The sequence below is a fragment of the Silene latifolia genome, chromosome 4 (genome assembly GCF_048544455.1).
Source record: "Silene latifolia isolate original U9 population chromosome 4, ASM4854445v1, whole genome shotgun sequence".
NCBI lineage: Eukaryota > Viridiplantae > Streptophyta > Magnoliopsida > Caryophyllales > Caryophyllaceae > Silene > Silene latifolia.
In genome coordinates this window covers 85531510-85555294 of record NC_133529.1, presented here as the reverse complement: position 1 = coordinate 85555294, position 23785 = coordinate 85531510, and the positions used below count along the sequence as shown (strand labels likewise).

Here is a 23785-nt window from a genome sequence, read left to right as displayed (position 1 = left end):
ACTAGTAGTAGTATATGAGTATTAGTAATCAATTTTAAGGTAAGCCACATTACAAATATCTAGTAAATATTAGTTTGTGGGATTAAGGGATAGTCTTGGGTGCTACTAATTGGAGTGCTTCTATTTTGAAGTCATGAATGTTCATCCAATATTGGAAAGCTCAAGAACTAACAAGAAGGAGATCTTGTTGGTGCCCATTTGACCGAAATTTAAATGGTGAGAAATTAATTTTCTTATCTCTTCTTATTTTGTTTGCATGCATAAGATTTAAATTAATTTTATGACTAAATTAATTTGTAACATATAAGAATATGTTGTTTAATGAGATATAGATTTCCAACAAAATCACCAGGTCCAGATGGTTATACTAGGCAATTTTATAGAGATGCATGGGATATTGTGGGTGATGAAGTGTGTGATGCTGTTAGATATTTTTTTGATACTGGTAAGCTACTAACTCAGATCAATGCTACAACAATTACACTCATTCCTAAGATGGACATGCCTACCAATGTGAAACACTTTCGTCCAATCTCTTGTTGCAATGTTCTTTACAAAGCTATCTCAAAGATCATGTGCAATAGGTTGGCTGCTATACTTCCAGACATTATTAGTAAGAACCAAGGGGCATTTGTTAAAGGTAGAAGTATTCTGGAGAATATTCTGATTTGCCAAGACCTGGTAAGGCTCTATAATAGAAGTATGGTGTCCCCTAGGTGCTTATTCAAATTAGATTTGTAAAAAGCTTATGACTCAATTGAATGGCAATTTGTGGAACAAATGTTGGATGCTTTGAATTTTCCTAGCAAGTTTAAGAATTAGGTGATGTGTTGCATTTCTTCTCCTACATACTCTTTAAGTTTGAATGGTGCACATTTTGGATATTTTGAGGGAAAGAGGGGGCTTAGACAGGGTGACCCTATTTCCCCCCTTATCTTATGTGTTTGTATGGAGTACTTATCAAGGATACTGGATTATGCTACTAATATATGGTTCTTTAGATACCATCCTCTTTGTAAAAGCTTGAAGCTGACTCACCTACTTTTTGCTGATGACCTCCTTATGTTTTGTAAAGGGGATGTGCAATCTATTATGCTACTTCTTAGGGCTTTATCTACCTTCTCTGCCTCCTCTGGACTGAGGGTTAATGCTTCAAAATCTGAAGTTGTGTTCAATGGTGTAGCTGCTTCCCTCAAGTTGGATATTATTCAAGTCTCAGGTTTTCAGGAATGCTCTTTGCCTTTCAAATCCTGGGGTATTCCAGTGCAGGCAGTGAGATTAAAAAGAAGTGACTGCAAGGTTTTGATTGAGAAAATTGTGTGCAGAATCAGGGGAATTGGAGCTAGAAAGTTAAGCTATGCAGGCAGACTTATTCTTATTAACTCAGTTCTTAACACTTTGCATAATTACTGGGCCTCAATATTTCTGATTCCTAAAGGAGTTATAAGTAGGATTGAAATTATTTGCAGGAATTTCTTATGGGCTGGTGATGCTGAGTATCAAAGGGTTCCTCTTGTAGCATGGAAGAAAGTCTGCTGCAGCAAGAAGGAAGGTGGTTTAGGTGTGAAAGATGCTAGGGTGTGGAATATTGCAACAGTGGGTAAACTTGTCAATTGGATCTATACTAAAGCTGATCGTCTATGGGTTCTATGGATTGACCATGTGTATATGAAAGGGATAGATTGGAACAGTTATCAACCTCCTCCAGATTCAAACTGGAACTGGAGGAATATCTGTAAGGTTAGGACTATGCTAGCTGCTGGTTTTCAGGGCACTCAGTGGTTAGCAAGTCCCAATGGTTATACTGTCACTTCTGGTTACCAGTGGATACAGGGAACACACCCCCCTGTCCACTGGTATAAGGATGTTTGGGATGGCTGGGCTACTCCTAAGCATTCTCTCATAGGCTGGCTTATCAAACATGAAGCATTGAACACTAGAGCTAAGTTGTTCTCATTAGGCCTGTGTAATACTAACAGGTGTGTTCTCTGTGAGAAGGAAGAAGAAGGGCATGGTCATCTCTTTGGGAGCTGTGATTATAGCTCTAAGGTTGTTGCTGTGCTAGAGGATTGGTTACATATTAATTTGAGCACTGTCACTGGTATATCTAAGATACAGAAGAAGGTTTATAGAGTGATCAGACTGGCTTGCTGGTATGCAGTCTGGATGGAGAGAAACAATTATCTTGTTGATGTTAAACTGAGAAGACCTGATATTGTTGCAGACGAGATAAAAGCTACAGTGAAGGCAAGGCTGATACAAGTTGTTACTCGGCCTGTTTTAGTAGGGGATAAGGATTGGCTTGTAAGCTTAGGACTTAATATGTAATGTTTTTTAAAGCTTAGTTGTATTATCCAAAGTGGACTACATGTAATTCTGATTATTTCATTAATCAAAGCTCACATTTCACCAAAAAAAAAATATTGGTTCACAAATCATAGTGATTTTGGCAATGAAGCGGCTGATGTATTGGACCTAACCGAGAAATCCCCGAATCTCCTTCTCGTTCCTAGGCCGAGACATTTATTGAAGGGCTTTGATTTTGGTTGGATCAATCTCAATGCCTCTCTTGCTGACGACATGTCCCAAGAGTTTTCCGGAGGCGACCCCGAATGCACACTTTTCAGGATTTAGTCTCATGTTATATTTCCGCAGACGAGCGAAGAATTTCCGGAGGGCACTGATGTGGTCGTCCCGTTCTTTTGATTTGACAATCATGTCATCGACATATACCTCTACCTCCTTGTGCATCATATCATGTAGGAGAGTTGTAGCGGTTCTCTGGTAGGTTGCTCCGTCGTTGATGAGGCCGAAAGGCATGACCGTGTAGCAATATGTACCCCACTGTGTAGTGAACGCAGTCTTGTGCATGTCCTCCTCAGCCATTTTAATCTGGTTGTACCCAGCATACCCGTCCATGAATGATAGGAGAGCGTGCTCGGCAGTATTGTCCACCAGAATGTCAACATGTGGCAAAGGGAAGTCGTCCTTTGGACTCGCCTTGTTCAGATCCCTGAAGTCGACGCAAACCCGAATTCTTCCGTCATTCTTTGGTACGGGCACAATGTTGGCCACCCAATCCGAGTATTCAGATACTTTGATGAACCCAGCCTTGAACTGTTTGTCCACTTCTTCTTTGATTTTTAGGGCCCACTCGGGACGCATCCGGCGTAGCTTCTGTTTCACAGGTTTAGCCCCGGGTTTAATGGGTATCCGGTGCTCTGCAATTTTCTTTTCAATCCCAGGCATGTCTCTGTAAGACCAGGCGAACACGTCCTTGTATTCGTGGAGTAGGTCAATGAACTGTTGTCTTTCCGAGGGGTCCAGGGTTGTCCCTATCCTAAGTTCTTGAGGTGTGTTTTCGGTTCCTACGTTAATAGGTTCGGTTTACTCAATGATGGGGGTTCTGGTTTACCGTTTGTCAAGTTCTTTGGCTAAGTGAGGTGGGTAGTCACTCAAGTCAAATTCCTCATAGTCATTCAGAATTGCATTGCAATTAAATTGAGACGAGTCATAAGCAAACTTAGCGTTCATTAAGTTGACACGAGCGAAAAGCTCGGAAAAGACGGCAAATTTGCATTACCTATGAATCATCGATGTCCACAGATTGGAAGATTACCTACCAATCCCCAGCGGAGTCGCCAATCTGTGGACATAGCCACCTACACACCAGGCCAATCTGTGGACGTATAGCGGTCTTTTTGAAAACCACGCACGGCGGCGTAAAAATGCCTTCGACCGGATCGTTTTAGATCAGTCGGTTTCATCTCGGTAAGGGTCTCGAAATGATTAGAGATGTTCGGAGTCGCCACCAAGAATTTGTGGGATGCCTGGAACCCGTTCAAATTCCACTTTATACCTCGGTCAAATCGAAGCACAAAGCAGCGTTTGACATAGGTACTAAAGATAAAGAAATCGTCCCTCTTTAGCATCCTATCTCTAGAATGACTCTCGTACGCCCTGGATAAGGTCATCCACTATCCAAAGTTTCTGAGTAAGAGGTGAAGGTACGTATTGGGAAGCCCTTTAATCAGACACCCAATCCCACCCGCGTTTAGCGGCCTCTATTGATCGATCTTGGTTGGTTGAATGCAAAAGTTGATAAAACGGTTTAAATGCATGAATGCGCATCCAATAATTTAAACCTAACATGTGAGAGCTTTCTAAGTCGGTTGATTTAATCCATGTATCAAGCATAAGATGTCGAGTTGAATTAATGGTTGATTTGCATGCAAGACGGAAATTAAACATCCATTTACCGTATTAGGTTTAGGGTGAATAACATGATCCATTTGTCTTAGTAGGGCATTTTGCAAATATGTTTTTGGATAATCAATCAATCATCTGATCCGTCCTATATCCGGGCTAACCGGAGTCGGGATCGTCCTAGACTAATGCTGGAAGGGAACAGGCCCTGTACCAGACGGCTATATGAGGCGCGAGCCAGGCGGCGGTGTAAGGGGCCTCCCTCTGGTTTTGAAAATGAGAAATGGAGAGCCTGTTTAGGCACGGGTTAGCCCACGGTTTATGTGTCGTGTTCTGACATTTTAGAAAACGTTATAAAACGTGTTAAAAATGGGTATTTGAACCCGGTTTGATTTGAAAGGGTCGTTTAGACCGCATTTGTTGATTTGATGAATTAGACTCGAATAATCATCATTATTTTGATAATATTCGGTGTCGGGTTCGATTTGACAAACTTGACATGAATAGTTTTGAAAATGATTATGGACTAATTGTTTTAAGTCCATTTGAATGTTATTAGTCGATACTCATCATCGTACCCGGGTTAAAATCCGGCATGGTATGTAGAACCAAGGATGACTTTGTGTTGGTGACTAATATGTTTGTTTGAAAATATAAAGAAATGAAATAAAAGGCTTTAAAATACCTTCTAAATGTCATTAACCAAATATTATCACCGAAACACGGATTTAACCGTCATGGTATGAGGAACCAAGGGTGAAAAATGCTTTATGGTTAAAACATGTGAAATGAAATAACAATGGTTCGAAAATACTCGAAATGGTGAAAACCGATTACAAATATGAAAAATGGATTAAGGGAAATAACGAGAACAAACACGGTTGATCTCTGGTCTGAATACCCTATTTAGGCGCGGGCTAGTTGGCGACCTAAGGGGCTTCTGCCTCAGACCAAAAATCAGTTTTGGCTCGGTTATTCCATGTTTTGGTTCATGTTATGCATGTTTTAGCATGTTAGAGTCATGAAACAAATGAAAACATAATAAAAGAGGATTTTTACACCCTCCTACTTACATGTTTGGTTATGGCGAGTGACCGACGTAAGTGTAATAACTCGTTTGATCGGAAAAAACTCGGTTTAAAACCGTTTTGGTAAGTAAAAAGAGTGTTTTAAAAGTTTAGTGATGGTGTAGTGGTCGAAATGGTCGGTCAAGTGATTTAATGCATGATGACGGTACCAAAAAATGTGTAAGGCTCGTGTTTACGATCGGTAGGTCGTAAATACGAGTCGGGTTGTGACTTAAGAAGTCGAGTCGAGAATTTTAAGGGAGAAAAGAGGGGGCGGACACTCGCGTAACTCTCAAATGGGTGGCATTTGAGTGGTATTTATAGGAGAATGAGTGGTTGTGTGAGTTTTGAGCGACGTGGCCAACTGGGCTGCTGAAAGAGGCGCGAGCCACGTCGCGGGTCTTCGAGCTGTGTTGTCGCTTTCACAACAAACGCAATCATGATTTGTTCTAGCCTACGTTTTGTAGTCACATGTTTGGTACTTGACCATTCATGAATCCGGGAAAACTTAAGGTAGAAGGTTTGAAATGTTTTGTTTTTGGTGGTTGACTCGGTTTGACTCGTTGTTGGAGTCGGGATTTGAATTTTTGAGTCGGTTTTTGGTCCGGTGTCGGTTTTGACCCTAGTTAGTGTCATTGCGACCCCGTCGTCGTGCATTAAACACTCCAGGTATTTTTGAAATGTTTTATTTTCGAAATCGTTTTAAGTTTTCCGACGTAAAGTTGTACACAAACTGTCGATCAAACCCCGCGATTCCAAAACATGTTGTAGTCCGATAATCATCGGGTGTTTATTGGAGTCTCAGTAGATACCGGGTATCTACAGAGCCCCCACTTTAACTGATGCTTGAACAGGGCGAAAGTCAAAGTAGAGCCACCTTATCGATAGCCAGTGTCTGTTGCACTTACATGTCCGTCTCCACCAATAATATATTCTCAAAGCTGCAAGTGGCTATCGATGATTTGAACACTCAAGTAGCTAATTTGGGGAAAAGGATTGGTAATGCCGAAAATGAACCTGGCCATCAAGGAGAAAACCAACCCTCTATTCACCAACCAACAGATGTTGAAATTGAGGAGTCATCTGATGGTTCCCACATCCACAAACCTACAAACAAAGAACATGAAATTGCCTCACCAAAATACCCTTCAAAATATCAAGCAACATCCCAAAAACTTCCCACTGACAACAACCCAATCTTGCTTCCGCCCAGGATTGACAAAAACAAAAACAAAACTAACAAAAACATCCCAAAAAACACCAATGTTGGAACCTTGGGAAAACATCAAAGGGTATTCATAGATCTGGGAATAACATATGGCACCGCTCTGGAGATACTTGCTTCAGAAGGAATGCTCCAACCTATTGGTCCGACTCCGGACAAACTTGAACACAAAAGAACTCGTTTCAGGAACCCTAATGCCTATTGCCAATACCATCAAGGCAAGGGCCATGTGATGGGTGGTGTCGTCGGGTCACATCCAATCAAACACATTTATAATACTCAACATACAACTAGTTAGCGGTAAGTCGAGGTCGATCCATGGGACGGTGTGCTTTGGGTTCTAAGTCTATCTATCTCAATTTATGCTAGTGTCACAATTGATGGGGTTTGTAGTTGTGTTCTAGACTAATGCAAGCAATATAGTAAAACAAGCAATAAAAGAAGGATGTAAACAATTGATTAAGAGTGCTAGGATATCATGGGGTCATAGGGGATTCATGGTGTTGATCATACAAACATGTTCACAAGGTTGCAAGCAATTAATGTTGTGGAGGAACCGAGTTGGGTTATATCTTACGGTTCATAGGAAGAGTTGGGTCCCGGAGCCGAATCGATTAGATTGTACAACACCTACAAGTCGACTTACTTTCCTCCTATTCAACTTCTATGCATGGTCTAACAAGACTCGAGTTGGTTTATATCTTACAAGTCAAGTTGAATAGATAAGAGATGGTAAAAATGCAAGGATTCATAGGCTTAGCATTTCATCAAACATAACATGTGCATAAAGTTGACATCACAACAAGCAAGCAATTTGATCATGTGAACACATTAGATTAAGCATGAATCAATCCCATGTTGGTTTCCCCTAATTACCCATTAATCCTAGCTAAAGAAACTACTCACTCATTATCATGGGAAACATGTCATTAATGGTGTCAATCATCACAACAAGTATAAACATGATAATAGAATGAAGAAATAAACAATAAAGAGTAAAAGGGTAAAAGAATTATACCAACTTGAGATGATCCAAATAATAAAGCAAAGAATAATAGAAGAAACTTGATTGATTGATGGAAGATTGTCAATCTCCCAATAATAACCCAATAATCTTCAATTACCCAATAATAAACTTGAATAATAAACTTGAACAATAATTAAGGAGAGATTAATGTGTAAATTGTGGAAAGATTAAAGAGTAATTTATTCTAATCTACTCCTAATCTAATCTAAGAGGAATTTCTAATCTAATAAAACTTGATAAAGGAGCCCCCTTTGATTATTTACAAATGGGGTATTTATAGTGGAAATTAGGGAGGATGCATTAGGGTTAACTAAGGGCTAAACTAGTAATTACACTTTTTAAGTTGAGCAAGGAGAAGCCGGTATCTTTCGAGGGAAGGGCTTCCTTCTTTGTAACTTGGAGAAGATGAAACCGTGCTGAGAAGAAATCCGTGCGGCTGGGAGTTGGGACGGCCGGAATTGGTCAAAGGGATCCGAGCGGATCAGGGAGCAAGACGGGCGGATTGAGGTGGGGCAATCCGAGCGGATCAGAGAGCAAGACGCTCGGATTGTTCAGCGGAGACGGGCGGATTGAGGTACAATCCGCTCGGATTGTTCTTCAGTCGTGGTCCTTCTTCTTTTCTTCATTTCTTTGCTCATTTCCATTTTATTCTTTCGAGATTGGTCTTTAGTCCTTGCTTCCTCTTCATACTAGTCCATCTATTATCGTCAAGTAGCTTCCAAATATGCACGGAAGACGGGAATTTCCGCCTTATTATCTTCTTTTCTACAAAACATATGAAATGCGATAGAAAAGCAAATAGGAAGGTTTTGACGGATAAAATGGCCAAGAAATGCTATAATAGTATGCAAAATAGGCTCAATTAGGGGACTAAATGTGCGCTAATTATGGTCACATCAAATATCCCCAAACCGAACCTTTACTCGTCCCGAGTAAAGAGGTGACTAAAACTAGACCTTTATTTAAACTAACCTAATAACATAGCCGATATGAGACAATTAGCGGGTCTCACTCCGCCCCTTCAACTCACAACAAGACAACCATGAGGTAGGATGCCTTCTTGCAAGGCAAGGTGGGGCTTGCCAAAATGGCGACACATCCAAACTTTAAGCACATAAAAACACATAATGGATGCATCTACAAAAAGAATAGCCACTTTCCTCATCTAAGTGGCGGAAATTATCTACAAGGGAAGCAATTCGAGGGTACACAATCCTTCATAGATGCAATTTGTTCAAACTACTAAGCCTAGAAGGATACCAATAAATCACCTCCAAAATGTGTCAAGCTAGGGTACTTTTGTCCTCAATCGTTAAATGCTTTTGTCAAGAATAGACTCCTTATGGTGTTAGAAACACCGGAGGATCGCGGAATTCCCCCTCTTGCCTAGACAAGAAGAAGGGTCGTCCCCTCTCTACCATGCACAAAAATGGATACGATGGATAAAGGGATCAATAGATATTTGAGTTTCACTTTGGGAGTTTGCTTTCATTGTTGTTTTTGTTTTTCCCCCCAATTTCTTGTGGCATTTGACATTTGAGAACACCTTCTTTTTGCCATTTCTTTTTTATTTTTGGCATTTCAATACTTGACAACTTTTTGCATTTCTTTTTGAACATTTTCAAAGTCACCCCATATGTAGGGAGGGTGCCTTATATTTGAAGCATAGGAGTTTTCATTTTTTTGTTACTCCTCTTTTCTTTTGATGCATTTTTGCAAACTTTCTTTCACTTTTTATTTCATTGAACTCAAATTGATTTCTTTTTGTGCCCATTCCCTTTGATGACAAAATTGTGGTAGAACATGGGTGAATGATGGAAGTATGCATGGTTTCAAGGGTCACCTTGGAATAAACGGTAGCCAAGGAGTTATCACACCACAAGGTACTCTTGACTAGGCCTTAATCCATGGGTCAAAGGATACTAGCATGACACATCCTAGGGTGTTTTACAAGTATTCTAACAAGCAAAGTCTTAAGAAGAAAAGCATCTACTAGGGCCTATATACACTTGTCAAGCTTCCCAAATAGACGGTTTCACAAAAATTTTTCTAACCATGCAAACTACATGCCATGATGCAACTAACATATAAACATCCTAATGCATATGATTCTACCAACTAATATGCCAAATAATTCTAAATGCAATCCTAAGTTCACATTGTTTTACCGCATCAATCAAAATAAAGCCACATAGTCATTAACATAAAGAGGAAAAAGGAGATTGGAAAGATCATACCATGCGGTCTTCAATATCCTCATGTCTCGGATGTGGCATAGTCAATCAATGTGAAAAAGGATGAACAAACACAATATATACAAGTCTACACTACAAAGGAAATGAACTTGTTTTTGGATTTTTCAATTTTTTCAATTTTTATGGTTTTTTTTTTTTTTTTTTTTTTTTTGTTTTTATGAAATTAAAAGACATATTTTTGTGATTTTTCGAAATTTTTCAATTTTTATGCATTTTTGGAATATAAATTTCCATCCCCCACTTTATTTTGGACATTGTCCTCAATGTACATGTAGGAGTAGGAATAAAAAGGAAAACATATTTTTGGATTTTTTGATTTTTTTTGGAAATTAAAGTACAAATGCAATGATATGATATGAATGAATGCATGCTCTAACTAAATGCAATTCTATATGACATATATAACAAATGAATGCAATCTAAACTATACTATATGATGCATGATTTCTAGTAAACTATGGTCACCTATGATCAAACCTCCCCAAACCGATTTAAACACTATTTCTAGTGTAGAAAAGAATAGGATTGGTCATTAGTGATTATGCATGAATTCTAATCTATATGCAATTATCTATGTGAATCATGTGAGGTATATACAATGCAACTATATTATATGAACTAACTAATGCAAATGCAATACAAATGCAAGCTAAATACTATACTAGATGCAATATAAAGGTATAAAAGAGAGGGAGGGAAGATGGGTATCATACAAATGGAAGTGGTGAAGTAGGCTTCTTTCACTCGTCATCCTCATCGTGGTCATAGCCATAACCATGAGAGCTCCCGGCTTGATCATGTCCGGGTGCTTGACCCCAATAGCCTCCTTGGTCAAAACTTCCTCCTTGACCCGAGTACCCTCCACCTTGGCTAGAATGCCCTCCATTGCCGCGACTCCTAGTTTGGTCCCCATAATTTGGGAACAAGAGCTCCGGTTGTGCCCATGAGGGCAAAGGACCGTTAGGGTCAACATACCCTTGTTGAGCCATGGTATAGAATTGGGGGTAGAGGGCTAAGTAGTCGTCTTCCCTCCCTTTATGCACCCCAAGGTCCACTCTATTCATGAGTGCCATCAAATCATTAATACCCGGGGTGTTGGGGATTGCCGGTTGGAAAGGGGTATGTGGAAAGGGGTAAGGTGGGATAGGGACGTAGGAAGATGGGCGCATTTGTATCCCCGGCCCTCCACGAAGTGGTTGACGGCGTGGCTCTTCCCTCTCAGGGGGATCTTCAAAAATTTGGATATCAAGGAGGTAGCTTGGCGGGGGAGAGTATGGACTCAATCTTGGGTCAATGCCCGGTATTTTCCATCCTTCAAGGATCATAGAAGAGCAACCCTTGGTGAACCATTCTACACTCCCATCTTGAGTGTAAGTGCACCATCGATGACTATGGAAGATGGTGTGCTCATCAATCAAAGTCCTCCCTTCAAGAGGAATATAGGTACCTCGGGCATTGAACCCGGGGCAAAGTTGCTTAGCCAAAATTGTAATTAGACCTCCCATCACGAAGGTCTTAAGTGGAGAAGTCCCTTGGGCAAAGTCATGGAACCTAGTGAGTATCTCAAGTGGCGTATTGAAGTTATAACGCCTCACCGCTCGAACATTTAAATGAGACTCAAGAAAGGTCAAGTCTAGGAGGGTACACCGATCTTGCTCGTACCTCCCATTGATGCATCCGGCAACAAAGCGTTCGGTGAATCGGATCACCGGGTGTTGAATGGCAAAAGTATAGCAACGCTTTATGTTGCCAAAGTCCCTCCCGGAGATAGCTTTCCAAAGGAGATCCACATTAAAATTGTCTGGCTTTTCGGTATAGTTGGTGGGTATCTCAAGACCGAAAACATAGGCAAACTCCTCAAGAGAGAGGGAGTGGTCTCGGTTGCACAACCTAAACTCCATCCCTAAATTGTTGCGGGAATCCGCCACAATGTTGAGGCTACTCAAGAACTCAAGCGTTAGACTAAGGTAAGTCTCCTCATGAGCATGGAAGAAGTCCCCAATGCCAAGGCCATTGAAGAATGCCTCGGTAGGGTACCTTATTTGAAGGATGTCCAACACCCTAGTATCAACAAATTGAGTAGGCTCAAATTTCTTACCTAGAAGCTTGACGAAAGTCTCGCGTTGGTCGTCGGAAGTAAAGATCACCTCTTGGAAGTTGTGGAGCTGCTCAATACCTCCCCTCATTATCACTTCTCGTGGTGTTGAAGAAGTGGATCCCTTGCGCTTCTTTCCGATCGAATCAAACAATTTCTTGGCTTTTCCCTTGGAACTCATGTTGGTAATGTGATGTGGGTGTTTTGAGGATTGAAGATGATTTTGATGGGGTTTTGAGGATTTAGGGGAGTGTTTTAGGGTTTGGTGAGATGAGGGAATGAGGGAGAAAGGGGGTGTTTTTATAGAAAAAGAAGGGGAATCCGAACGGATAGGGTTGGGCTGAACCGATTTTATCCGTATGAACAGTGCGATCCGAGCGGATTTGTCACGGGACGGGCGGATCCTTGTTGGGCAAGACGGGCGTCTTCTATAGAATCCGCACGGATTCTTCGACAGAGAAAATTTCGTTGTTGGGAAGCAGGAAGAAGACGGACGGATCTCTTGTAAGACGCACGGATTCAACAGGACGGGCGGATCCTTAAAAATCCGCACGGGTTCTGCCGTATAATAAAATCTTGCTTCTGGACGACATTTGGGACGGGCGTCCCGCAAAGAATACGGACGGATCTCCTGGGACGGGCGGATTTCTTTGAATCCGCACGGATTCTTCATCAGTTCAGTTTTTTCTTTTCCGTGGGTCCAGGACGGGCGGATATTCTTGAATACGCTCGTCTCTGCTTCTTTCTTCTTCTTCTTTCTTCTTTCGTGAAATAGTAAACCCTTTTGCATTGATTTTCTCTCTTTCCTTATCTTTTTCTGAAGCTTGCTCAAAAATCATGTAAGATAATTCTCTCTCTCCTCTCTTTTATGCAAGAAATTAAATACAAATGCAAATGCACAAAATAAAAGAGTTCAAGAAATATCTTACAAATGGTGGTTTGAGATAGGACTCCACCAAACTAGTTCAAATAGTAGAGATTCTTGTTGTTGTCCATGTTGCTTAATGCTCTCAATAACCGGTCAAAGGCTTGAGCATAATCCTCAAATAGGCATGAATAAGGTTTGAACCATTTCAAAATGAAGCTTGGCCAAGGGAGCTTGTCATCCATTCTCTTCTTCACCTTACCCTTAGCACTTGAGTCTTTGCAATGCTTCAAACCAAGAAGCCCATGATTCTTAGCAAGGTCAACATAAGGTATGAAGTGTGGCTTATTTTCATCCGGAGATTTCAACTCACCACCTTCTTTTTCAATTTTGGTGACGGTGATAGCATTTTGATTTTTCAATCCTTCCAAGGTGGAAGGAGAATTTTCGTGACTTTGATGATTGGATACCATGGGAGTTAAGATTATGGGTGCCAAATCTTCACAAGTAGCCTCACGAGCAATTTTCTCCTTGAGCTTTTTCACCAAATAACTTTTGTAAGACACTTTGGCTTTTTGGAGAAGATCTAACATGTCCTCTTCAATGATTATTGGCTCCATGATAGGTGCCAAATGGTCTTCATGAAGGGTAAAGGAAGGACGTTCTTCTTCATGATAGGGTATCTCAAATGTCTCAAGGATAGGCTCCTCAAGCAAGGTGATATTACGAATTCCTCCTCTAGGTTCGCCATCATTGTTGCTATCTTCACGTAAATCATGAATGGGGGCTTCATCTAGCTCTCTTTCCAACACCTCAATGTTCACATCAAAGGACACACCCTCATACTCACAAAGATTAAGAGCATTTGGTTTACTCAACCTCATGTCTTCCTCATCAAACACAACACTCTCATAGTCACAAGAGCTCAAGGAACTTGGCTCTTCCCACTTCTCATTTTTCATGTCAAAGGTTACTACTTCAAACTCGCATTTATGCTCAATATCCAAAGAACGGTTGTGAGTAATTGCTTGGAATTCCTTTAATTGGGCAATTTGAACTTCCAACTCCTCACCATGAGTAACAATGCCTTGAAGGACATTGTCCCTCTTTTGGCTCTCCTCTAGCATTTGTTTGAAGAAGTTTTGTTGATCTCCCATCATTCGGAGAATCATGTTTTGAATGGGTTCATCTCTTTGTTGTGGGTAAGTGCGAGAGTGGTTGTATTGTGGCAATTGAAGTTCATTGTGAAATGGGTATTGGGTGGGTGTTTGTTGATATTGGGTGTGGTAATTTTGGTGAGAAAAATTGGGGTAGTGGTTAGGATTTTCATTGTACAAATAATAAGGTAGGTTTGTGTTGACTTGCTCCTCAAACTCCCCATACCCATAATTATACTCAAAAGATCTACCACATACTCCATAACACATGTCTTGAGTCATCTTTACTAAGATAAGGAAACAACTACAAGCATGGAAACTACACAAAAACGGTAAGAACAATCCTTGAAGAACAAGTTCTTCAAGGTGAAAGCACAATTAAAATAGACAAACAAGTAAGAACTTAATCACATAGCACCGTCCCCGGCAACGGCGCCATTTTGATGTGGGGTGTCGTCGGGTCACATCCAATCAAACACATTTATAATACTCAACATACAACTAGTTAGCGGTAAGTCGAGGTCGATCCATGGGACGGTGTGCTTTGGGTTCTAAGTCTATCTATCTCAATTTATGCTAGTGTCACAATTGATGGGGTTTGTAGTTGTGTTCTAGACTAATGCAAGCAATATAGTAAAACAAGCAATAAAAGAAGGATGTAAACAATTGATTAAGAGTGCTAGGATATCATGGGGTCATAGGGGATTCATGGTGTTGATCATACAAACATGTTCACAAGGTTGCAAGCAATTAATGTTGTGGAGGAACCGAGTTGGGTTATATCTTACGGTTCATAGGAAGAGTTGGGTCCCGGAGCCGAATCGATTAGATTGTACAACACCTACAAGTCGACTTACTTTCCTCCTATTCAACTTCTATGCATGGTCTAACAAGACTCGAGTTGGTTTATATCTTACAAGTCAAGTTGAATAGATAAGAGATGGTAAAAATGCAAGGATTCATAGGCTTAGCATTTCATCAAACATAACATGTGCATAAAGTTGACATCACAACAAGCAAGCAATTTGATCATGTGAACACATTAGATTAAGCATGAATCAATCCCATGTTGGTTTCCCCTAATTACCCATTAATCCTAGCTAAAGAAACTACTCACTCATTATCATGGGAAACATGTCATTAATGGTGTCAATCATCACAACAAGTATAAACATGATAATAGAATGAAGAAATAAACAATAAAGAGTAAAAGGGTAAAAGAATTATACCAACTTGAGATGATCCAAATAATAAAGCAAAGAATAATAGAAGAAACTTGATTGATTGATGGAAGATTGTCAATCTCCCAATAATAACCCAATAATCTTCAATTACCCAATAATAAACTTGAATAATAAACTTGAACAATAATTAAGGAGAGATTAATGTGTAAATTGTGGAAAGATTAAAGAGTAATTTATTCTAATCTACTCCTAATCTAATCTAAGAGGAATTTCTAATCTAATAAAACTTGATAAAGGAGCCCCCTTTGATTATTTACAAATGGGGTATTTATAGTGGAAATTAGGGAGGATGCATTAGGGTTAACTAAGGGCTAAACTAGTAATTACACTTTTTAAGTTGAGCAAGGAGAAGCCGGTATCTTTCGAGGGAAGGGCTTCCTTCTTTGTAACTTGGAGAAGATGAAACCGTGCTGAGAAGAAATCCGTGCGGCTGGGAGTTGGGACGGCCGGAATTGGTCAAAGGGATCCGAGCGGATCAGGGAGCAAGACGGGCGGATTGAGGTGGGGCAATCCGAGCGGATCAGAGAGCAAGACGCTCGGATTGTTCAGCGGAGACGGGCGGATTGAGGTACAATCCGCTCGGATTGTTCTTCAGTCGTGGTCCTTCTTCTTTTCTTCATTTCTTTGCTCATTTCCATTTTAGTCTTTCGAGATTGGTCTTTAGTCCTTGCTTCCTCTTCATACTAGTCCATCTATTATCGTCAAGTAGCTTCCAAATATGCACGGAAGACGGGAATTTCCGCCTTATTATCTTCTTTTCTACAAAACATATGAAATGCGATAGAAAAGCAAATAGGAAGGTTTTGACGGATAAAATGGCCAAGAAATGCTATAATAGTATGCAAAATAGGCTCAATTAGGGGACTAAATGTGCGCTAATTATGGTCACATCACCATGACACCGAAACCTGTTTCAAACTCAAGCATACCATTCAAGATATGATCGAAACTGGCAAAATCATAGTCGCACCTCTCAGTCAAGACAATCCTCCTGAATGTCTCAAATCAAACAGCAAGGTTGAACGTTCTTAAAGGACATTCACCAACCTCAACACAACCTATGCCGCAACTCTTCAAAAGCTCATGACTGAAGGGAAGCTACAACCAATCAGGCCCACTCCGGACCCGTCTGAATGCAAGAAAAGCTATTTCTGGGACGACAGTGCCTATTGCCAATATCATCAAGGAAAAGGTCATGATACGGAAACATGCTTCAAACTAAAACATGTTATTCAAAATATGATCGACAATCATGAACTGATAGCTTCATCCCTATGCCAACCAAGTGATGAAAATAACCCTCATGAATATCTCTTTCTGCAAGGAGATAAAAGCCTCATCAACTATTGTCCTCATATCATTCCCAACAATGAGAGTGAAGTGCTCAAGTGGGTCAATGCTCAAGACCAGACATTCAAGCCGCTGGACACTGCGGAAGAGACCTTCGAGGAGGAAGATGATGATTAGGAGTTTGTATCTACGATTAAGTCTGAGTCCGAGTCCGAGTCTTAGGGTCTGTCCTTTTATTCCTAAACGCAACTGGGGGCTGTCCCCATGAGTCACATGTATTCATCGAGTCTGTACTAACATCTTATTTATCTAAATAAAAGCACGATTTTCAGCTATCATATATTCTCCTCTTTACCATTTCCCGTTGACAACGAGAATTGATTTGAGAATTGATTTAAAACAAACAACATGTTCCAATTCAATGTGAGTACACTCGAGTGACGTTCCGTACCGAGTAAGCAGAGGACTCGAAACTCCGTGTCCATTCTCTTTACCTAATCCATGTCTGGCAATAGAAACCTTTCATTAGCACCCAATTTAGAACGAGCTTCTATCAAAGGGATTCTACGACAAACATAGATAACAAACCAGAACATCTCCTTGTTAATATCAATGACGGAAGGCAAGCCCATTCCCCACAAAAAACATCCCATCACAAATTATCAACCTTTCACCAACGGGTACATCCCCGTCCGCACCTTTACCTACCTCGAACGAAGGACGGCAAAGAACCAATAAATCAAAAGCCAAGGCGAAAGGCGAAAGCCAAAGCTAAAGCCCAAGCCCAAAAGCCATTCAAGCAAACAGCCATTCACCCAAAGCCAAAGCGAAAGGCCAAAATCAATGGCCCAAGCCAATATCCATTCACCCAAAGCCAAAGCGAAAGGCCAAAATCAAAGGCCCAAGCCAATGGCCATCCACCCAAAGTCAAAGTGAAAGGCCAAAGTCAAAGGGCCAAGCCAATATCCATTCACCCAAAGCCAAAGTTCAAGGCAAAAGACAAAGACAAAATCAATTCTCTCAAAGCAAAAAAAACCAAAGCCAAAGGCTACTCACCCAACGTCATAGCCAAGACCCAAGCCAAAATCAAAACAAAACAAAATTGAAACCCTTTTCCCAAAAAGGTCAAAATCCAAAGAAAGCATCCAACACACAAATCCTGGACAAGTGAGTCCAAAATACCACGTCCAGGACCAACAAGTCCAAAACCCAGGACCAACGAGTCCAACACACCAAACCCCGGACCGACAAGTCCAAAACACCAAACACCAAACACTAAAACCTCAACCAAAACGCCTTCACCCCTAAGTCCTTCTACAGACTGTTACAGGGAGACCTATCTAGGATCCTGGGGATTTCCCTCAAGATCATAACCAACATCGCTTCACCCTTAAGTCTTTCTAGAGACTGTTACAGGGAGACCTATCTAGGCTTCTGAGGGTTTCGCTCAAGCTCGTAATATCACACCTTAACCTTTAAGGTCCAGACATGGAAATCTGATCCCATGTTATTTACCAACCATTTCGTGCTCAGGCCACATCAAGCCGGAGACCCCATTCCGCACCACACTACAAGTCGTTACCCTTCGCCCTAAACACCACAAAATTCTTCCTCCAGATTTTTATCTGTTAAGCAAACCCATTATTACCAAGCTCCACATTCCCTAATGTTGAAGCCATTTTTCACCACAATCCCCACGGAGTCCTCGAATGCTTTGCTATCGAGAACGGGACATACCTAATCTACCCTTAGAGTCCACTTTTTAGTGTGCTCAAATGATAAGGAACTTTTTCACAAATTACACCTCTTCGATTCATGATCAAGAGGTATTTATCTCCATTCAAACTTCGAGTCACCAAACGGAATTTTCCGTCGTGACGCTCAACTCCATATTTTTATCTGTCAAACAAACCATTATTACCAAGCTCCACATTCCATAATGTTGAAGCCATTTTGCACCACAATCCCCAGCGGAGTCGCCAAAATGTGGACATGGGCCACGTCTCGGTCTGCGGATTTGGGCCGCCTACCGGTCCGCGGTCACGGACCACCTGCACGCCAGGCCAATCTGTGGACATGCAGAGGTCTTTTTGAAAGCCACGCTCGGCGGCGTAAAAATGCTTTCGACCGGATCGCTTTAGATCGGTCGGTTTCGTCTCTGTAAAGGTCTCGAAACGATACAGAGATGTTCGGAGTCGCGACCAAGCATTTATGGGATGCTTGGAACCCGTTCGAATCCACTTTATACCTAGGTCAATCAAGGCAAAAAGCGGTGTTTGACATAGGTACTAAAGACAAGGACTCGTCCCCCTTTTAGCATTATATGCCTAAAATGACTCTCGTGCGCCCTGGATAAGGCCATCCACTATCCATGTTGGAAATCTATATCTCATTATTTAACATATTCAAATATGTTTCAATTAATTTAGTCATAAAATTAATTACAAATCTTATGCATGCAAACTAAAATAAATAAGAGAAGAAAACATTTTCTCACCATAATAATTTCGGTCATATAGGGCACCAACAAGATCTCCTTCTTGTTAGTTCTTGAGTTTTCCATTAATGGATGAACATACATGACCTCAAAATAGAAGCCCTCCAATTAGTTGCACCCAAAACAATCCCTTAATCCCACAAACTAATATGTACTAGATATTTACATTGTGGTTTACCTTAAAATTGATTACTAATACTCATATATTACATTAATAATTTTAGTAATATCTTATGAACAAATTCAATCAAAAATTCATGTTTTGATGAAGGAGAAAGATGAACATGTGAGAGAGAATTTTTTGCATGTCTTTCTAATGGTTGAGTGTGTAAAATAATAAAAGAACAAAATTCTCATTAAGAGAGCAAGCCACACGGTTTGTGGGTTAGAGGAGGACCAATATATGGTCCTTTACTTTTCTTTTGTTCTTTTCTAAATCTTAGACTTGTAAGACTAGGTGTAGGTTAGGTATCATTAGATTATTTTATCTCATAAAATAATTCACCCACTAACACCCATAACACTCATATTTCGGTCCATCTATATAAAATGGACTACCATTTTATTTTTGTCAAATTGTCATTTGTCACACAATATGTCACATGTAGTATGATACATGTTACTAATTAATTAAATGCATATTTATCACATAAATATCATTTTATAAATTAATTAAATTACATTCAACAAATTAACTAGTGATACTTGATCACATAAATAAAATGGGTCATATAATTATAATTCACAATATCTTCTAATTATAATCAACCATTCATTCTTTTCTTTATTGTTTCTCAAACAATAAACAATTTTAGTAATAAAGCATTTTATTTACTAAAATAAATCTTATTTAATCCCATTACAATAAGATATCAATATTCTCTCTCACAAATTGAATTGTTCAATTTTAAGGAATTAATTAATCTGTATCGGTATACAACTAATTAACCTTTTCAATTAAGGGAATCGTCCTTTAGGTGTGACCTCAAGGGATCAACTGATCACCACCGTCGCACGACAGTAATGTCAAACTCTAGCCAGCCAATCATTGCCGATATGTGTGGACCAGTTGACTATATATATTATGTATCATCCCTTTCGTATTCTTGGTATGAGATTTAATAATGATATTTAAATCATGTGATCGCACTATTGTTGAGGACATATTTCCCAACAATCTCCCACTTGTTCTCGACAAGTGTGCGTCACTAATTCTCTTGTCCTATTACTATCTCCCACTCAATGCAAGGTGTCTTTCGGGTCGTACTTGCAAGTGATCATATCGAGAGTGGTTTCCTCGATCTGGAGAATAACTGATTGACCGGATTTATCTGTCATAGATACTTTCCGAGCGTGGCCACGCATTTCCAGTTCATTACTCCTCGAGTGGCCCTGAGATATTGTTTTAACCCTGACAAAGGGGTGGACAATTCATATCGCACTTATTCCCTTCGACTAGCCACATCCATAATAACCCAAAATATGCCCATTTGACCCCATTTACGAAGGTCGTAGTAACACAAATCAAAGTTAATCTGAAACTGTGCCATCTTAGGTGAACAGTCTTTAGTCAAAAGAATCGACTCATTAGAATACTATAGTAGCTCTCGCCACGACCAGGCTATATAAATTTGCCAGAACTCTATAAGCGGTCACTACCCGATAAAGTGTTCCTAACAGTCTGCCTATGTGATCGACTAGTCATCTCACATGACTCTATGGCACTTGAACTTGCCATCAATCGCATCACACTCTAGTCACTTCGAGACGTCACCTCATACAAGTGACTATGGGCGAATACAATGCTAATCCGTGTTCACTTTAACGGGGTTCAATGTTGTCTCTACAACCCGTTTGGATGTAACAAAGTATAACAAAAGAGTTTTAAAGTAAAACTCGAACGACAAATGTGATTATCACATATGAATAGTCAATGCCTGATTACTATTTCATGTTCTATAATCTAATTTGATCTTGTACGCAGTTGTTCATTTCAATTTAATTGAAATGACATGACTCATCATGTTTTGCCTTTGAGAAGGCTTTGGTTAGTAGGTTTTATCAACTTCTTGTACCTTACTCAACCTTACTACATACTCGTTTTTCTTTGTAATGTATACATTTGCATTACAAAACTTCCTGAGTACGTGTCGAGATCCAATCAAGACATAGGCCCTCTAGCCTAAGAATAGCTCCCACTGTTTTCACAGTGTGCGGGACTCATTCTCTTGCACATCTCATGATTGCAAGTGTACTCAATTTCCGTTATAAATATCTCTCATTGTTCTTTAGTTCCTAGAACGATTCTAGAAAATCTATTTCTTAAATAACATAACCACAATGGTATCTTAACCATCCAAATGTGTTTTGATTATGGTTTTGTCGGAAACCATGCACAATCTCAATTGTCAATTGTCACTTGTGTAACACCCTTACACAAAATTGCATCATAAACACTTTGCTTTAATGCCTTAATGCTACTGCAAGCACTTAAGGGTAATCTTTATGGCTTACTTGGAAAAGATTACTTAAATTCGATTTTGAAAACAACTCATCATACTCAAAGTATATGAAGTGTTATACATCATTAGTCATTTAATTGATCCGGCAGCGGAAGCAAATGAAATCAATCAAATATGTTCAATTTAATTGAACTAGTCATGAATCTTATCAACATAAGACTTCTTATTGACGCTAATATCATGTGGATTTATCTTCATAAAACCTGATATTCAAGATGTATTATAATACTCCAAAAGTCTTAAATCACTCGCAATGATCAATATGTCATACACATATAAGACTAATAAAAATTTCCGTAACTCCCACTAAACTCCATGTATAAACACAACTTCTCGAGTTATCGAGAAAAGTTTTATAACATGATCAAAACATTGATTCTAACTCATTGATGTACTACTTAAGACCATCTCTTAAGTTGCACATTATCTTAGGATTGCAAGAATCTATAAAACTCATGACTTGTATTGAATACATTCCTTCTTTTGAAGAAGTGGGTTTTAGATTCACATGCTGTATGCGTATCCTCATAATGAAAGACAATCCCTAAGAAGATCAAAATAGACTTAAGCATTTCAATTAGTGCAAAAACCCTTTGCAACCAATCTTGCTTTGAAATCTCTCTTTATTAGTGCAAAACCCTTTGTCACTAATCAAGCCCTTTTGTTTCGGATTTTCATGGCTCTAAGCCTTGTATTGAGTTGTGTCTTAAACACTCTTATGTAAGTCATATGTTCATTACTTTCTAGAAGTAATCAACTTGAATCAAACAATTTCTTTTGTAAGTTATAAGCTCTTTACTTTATTAAAAGTAGCATGAATTCAGCATTTTTAAAAAGTGACGAATTTAACCTCCTAGGTTTTGAAGAAACAATGTCTTACACAAAACGTCTCATGTAGCCAAGAAAGACCGTCTCATGTAGCCAACAAAGACCAGTTTCTTGCGACATAACATTCTCCGTGGCATTCTTTGTGGCTCTTGAATAATTTCTCCCACTCTGTCTTCTAGAAATAAACTTGTATTTTAGAAAGACAGCTTCACGAGCCGCAAACCCGTCGTACTCGTGATAATTGAAAAGGGAAAAATGAGCATTTGTTTCTTGTGAAAACTTACAAACATGGTATCCTTACCATTTCATATCTCATATGATTCGATTTAGTGGAAAAATAATTTAGACAAAAATGATAAAATCCCCAAAAGGATCAAGTAACTCAAAGTAACTTGATTGAAGTCCAAACCATATCGAATAGCGTTTGATTTCTTATCCAACCACACATTATTTCATAATGCGTGCTAAGAGAGCTTAACTTGTGATATTATATCACATTTCCTTTGACTTATATCAAAGTCTTCACTTTGATAATCCCATCACGATTAAATCGTGATTCCTTGAACTCTTTAAACTTCTTCAAAGATTTTTCTATTTACCTTATTAAGTGAACACATTAGCGTCAACTTAAATCGTTGGTAAAAGAAAATGATCAACCTATTTTGGATCGATGATTTACAACCTCGTTCTCCTTTTTAACCAAAAGGCACGAGACATCTTGCTTTGAATACAAGATACGCATATACCATTAACAATCTAATGGTTTCAAGAGTACTCGATAACTCTTTGCGTTCATCATTCCAAAATTTAAGGTTTAATCTTGGGTTACCAAATTGAGTCTTGCATCATCTTAATGATATATCATTCTAGTTTGGTTTAGAATATTATCACCTTGATAATGGGCTAGCCATACATTAAATTGTGGTGTATAGGGTCACAAAAGTGAAAACCTCTTTTGTATCTTAACAAGTTTATATTCTTATTTAGAGTTAATGCACTTAATAGTCACAATTAAGTACAACTTCAAATCCAAAAACTAGATTGAGTACACAATTACTCTATCTCTCGACATTATTGTTGCTAGTCGTCATATTCTAATCATCTTATGTGTCGAATACAATGATGAAAACCTCAACTAGTTTCTAATATTGACGAAGTAGTACTAGCAAAATTTATGTTTAATCAAATAAACATTTAAAGAAGAAGATCCCATTAGATGTCCCACAACTAACTTGTTGATTCTTCAATAATTTGGGGTACTTTCCTTTCTCGTGTCCAACATTTAAGACAATGGAAACTTTATCGGTCGGGATTGATAGGTTTAGTATCGTCATTCTCAACAACTTTACCTTTAACATAACCTTGTATCAATTCCATTCTAATTTTACTTCTTTAACCTCGTCCTCATCTTAACGGTTTAAGAGAATGCTCCCACTCATTTCAATGAGTCTTTACTTAGAGAAGCAAAGGTGAATCTTATAAAGATTACTTTCATTGAAGTGGTTGC

At 39.3% G+C, this 23785-nt stretch overlaps 1 protein-coding gene across 1 annotated transcript in view; it reads left to right on the top strand.

Moving 5' to 3' along the window:
• The first annotated feature begins 321 nt into the window (after positions 1-321).
• The window catches only part of LOC141651715 (uncharacterized), a 66124-nt gene continuing 42660 nt past the window's right edge, over positions 322-23785 (top strand). The window contains exons 1-3 of the mRNA XM_074459416.1: positions 322-716; positions 1002-2304; positions 6128-6362. Coding sequence (XP_074315517.1) covers positions 322-716; positions 1002-2304; positions 6128-6362 — 1933 coding nt within the window. The remainder of the gene's footprint in view (positions 717-1001; positions 2305-6127; positions 6363-23785) is intronic.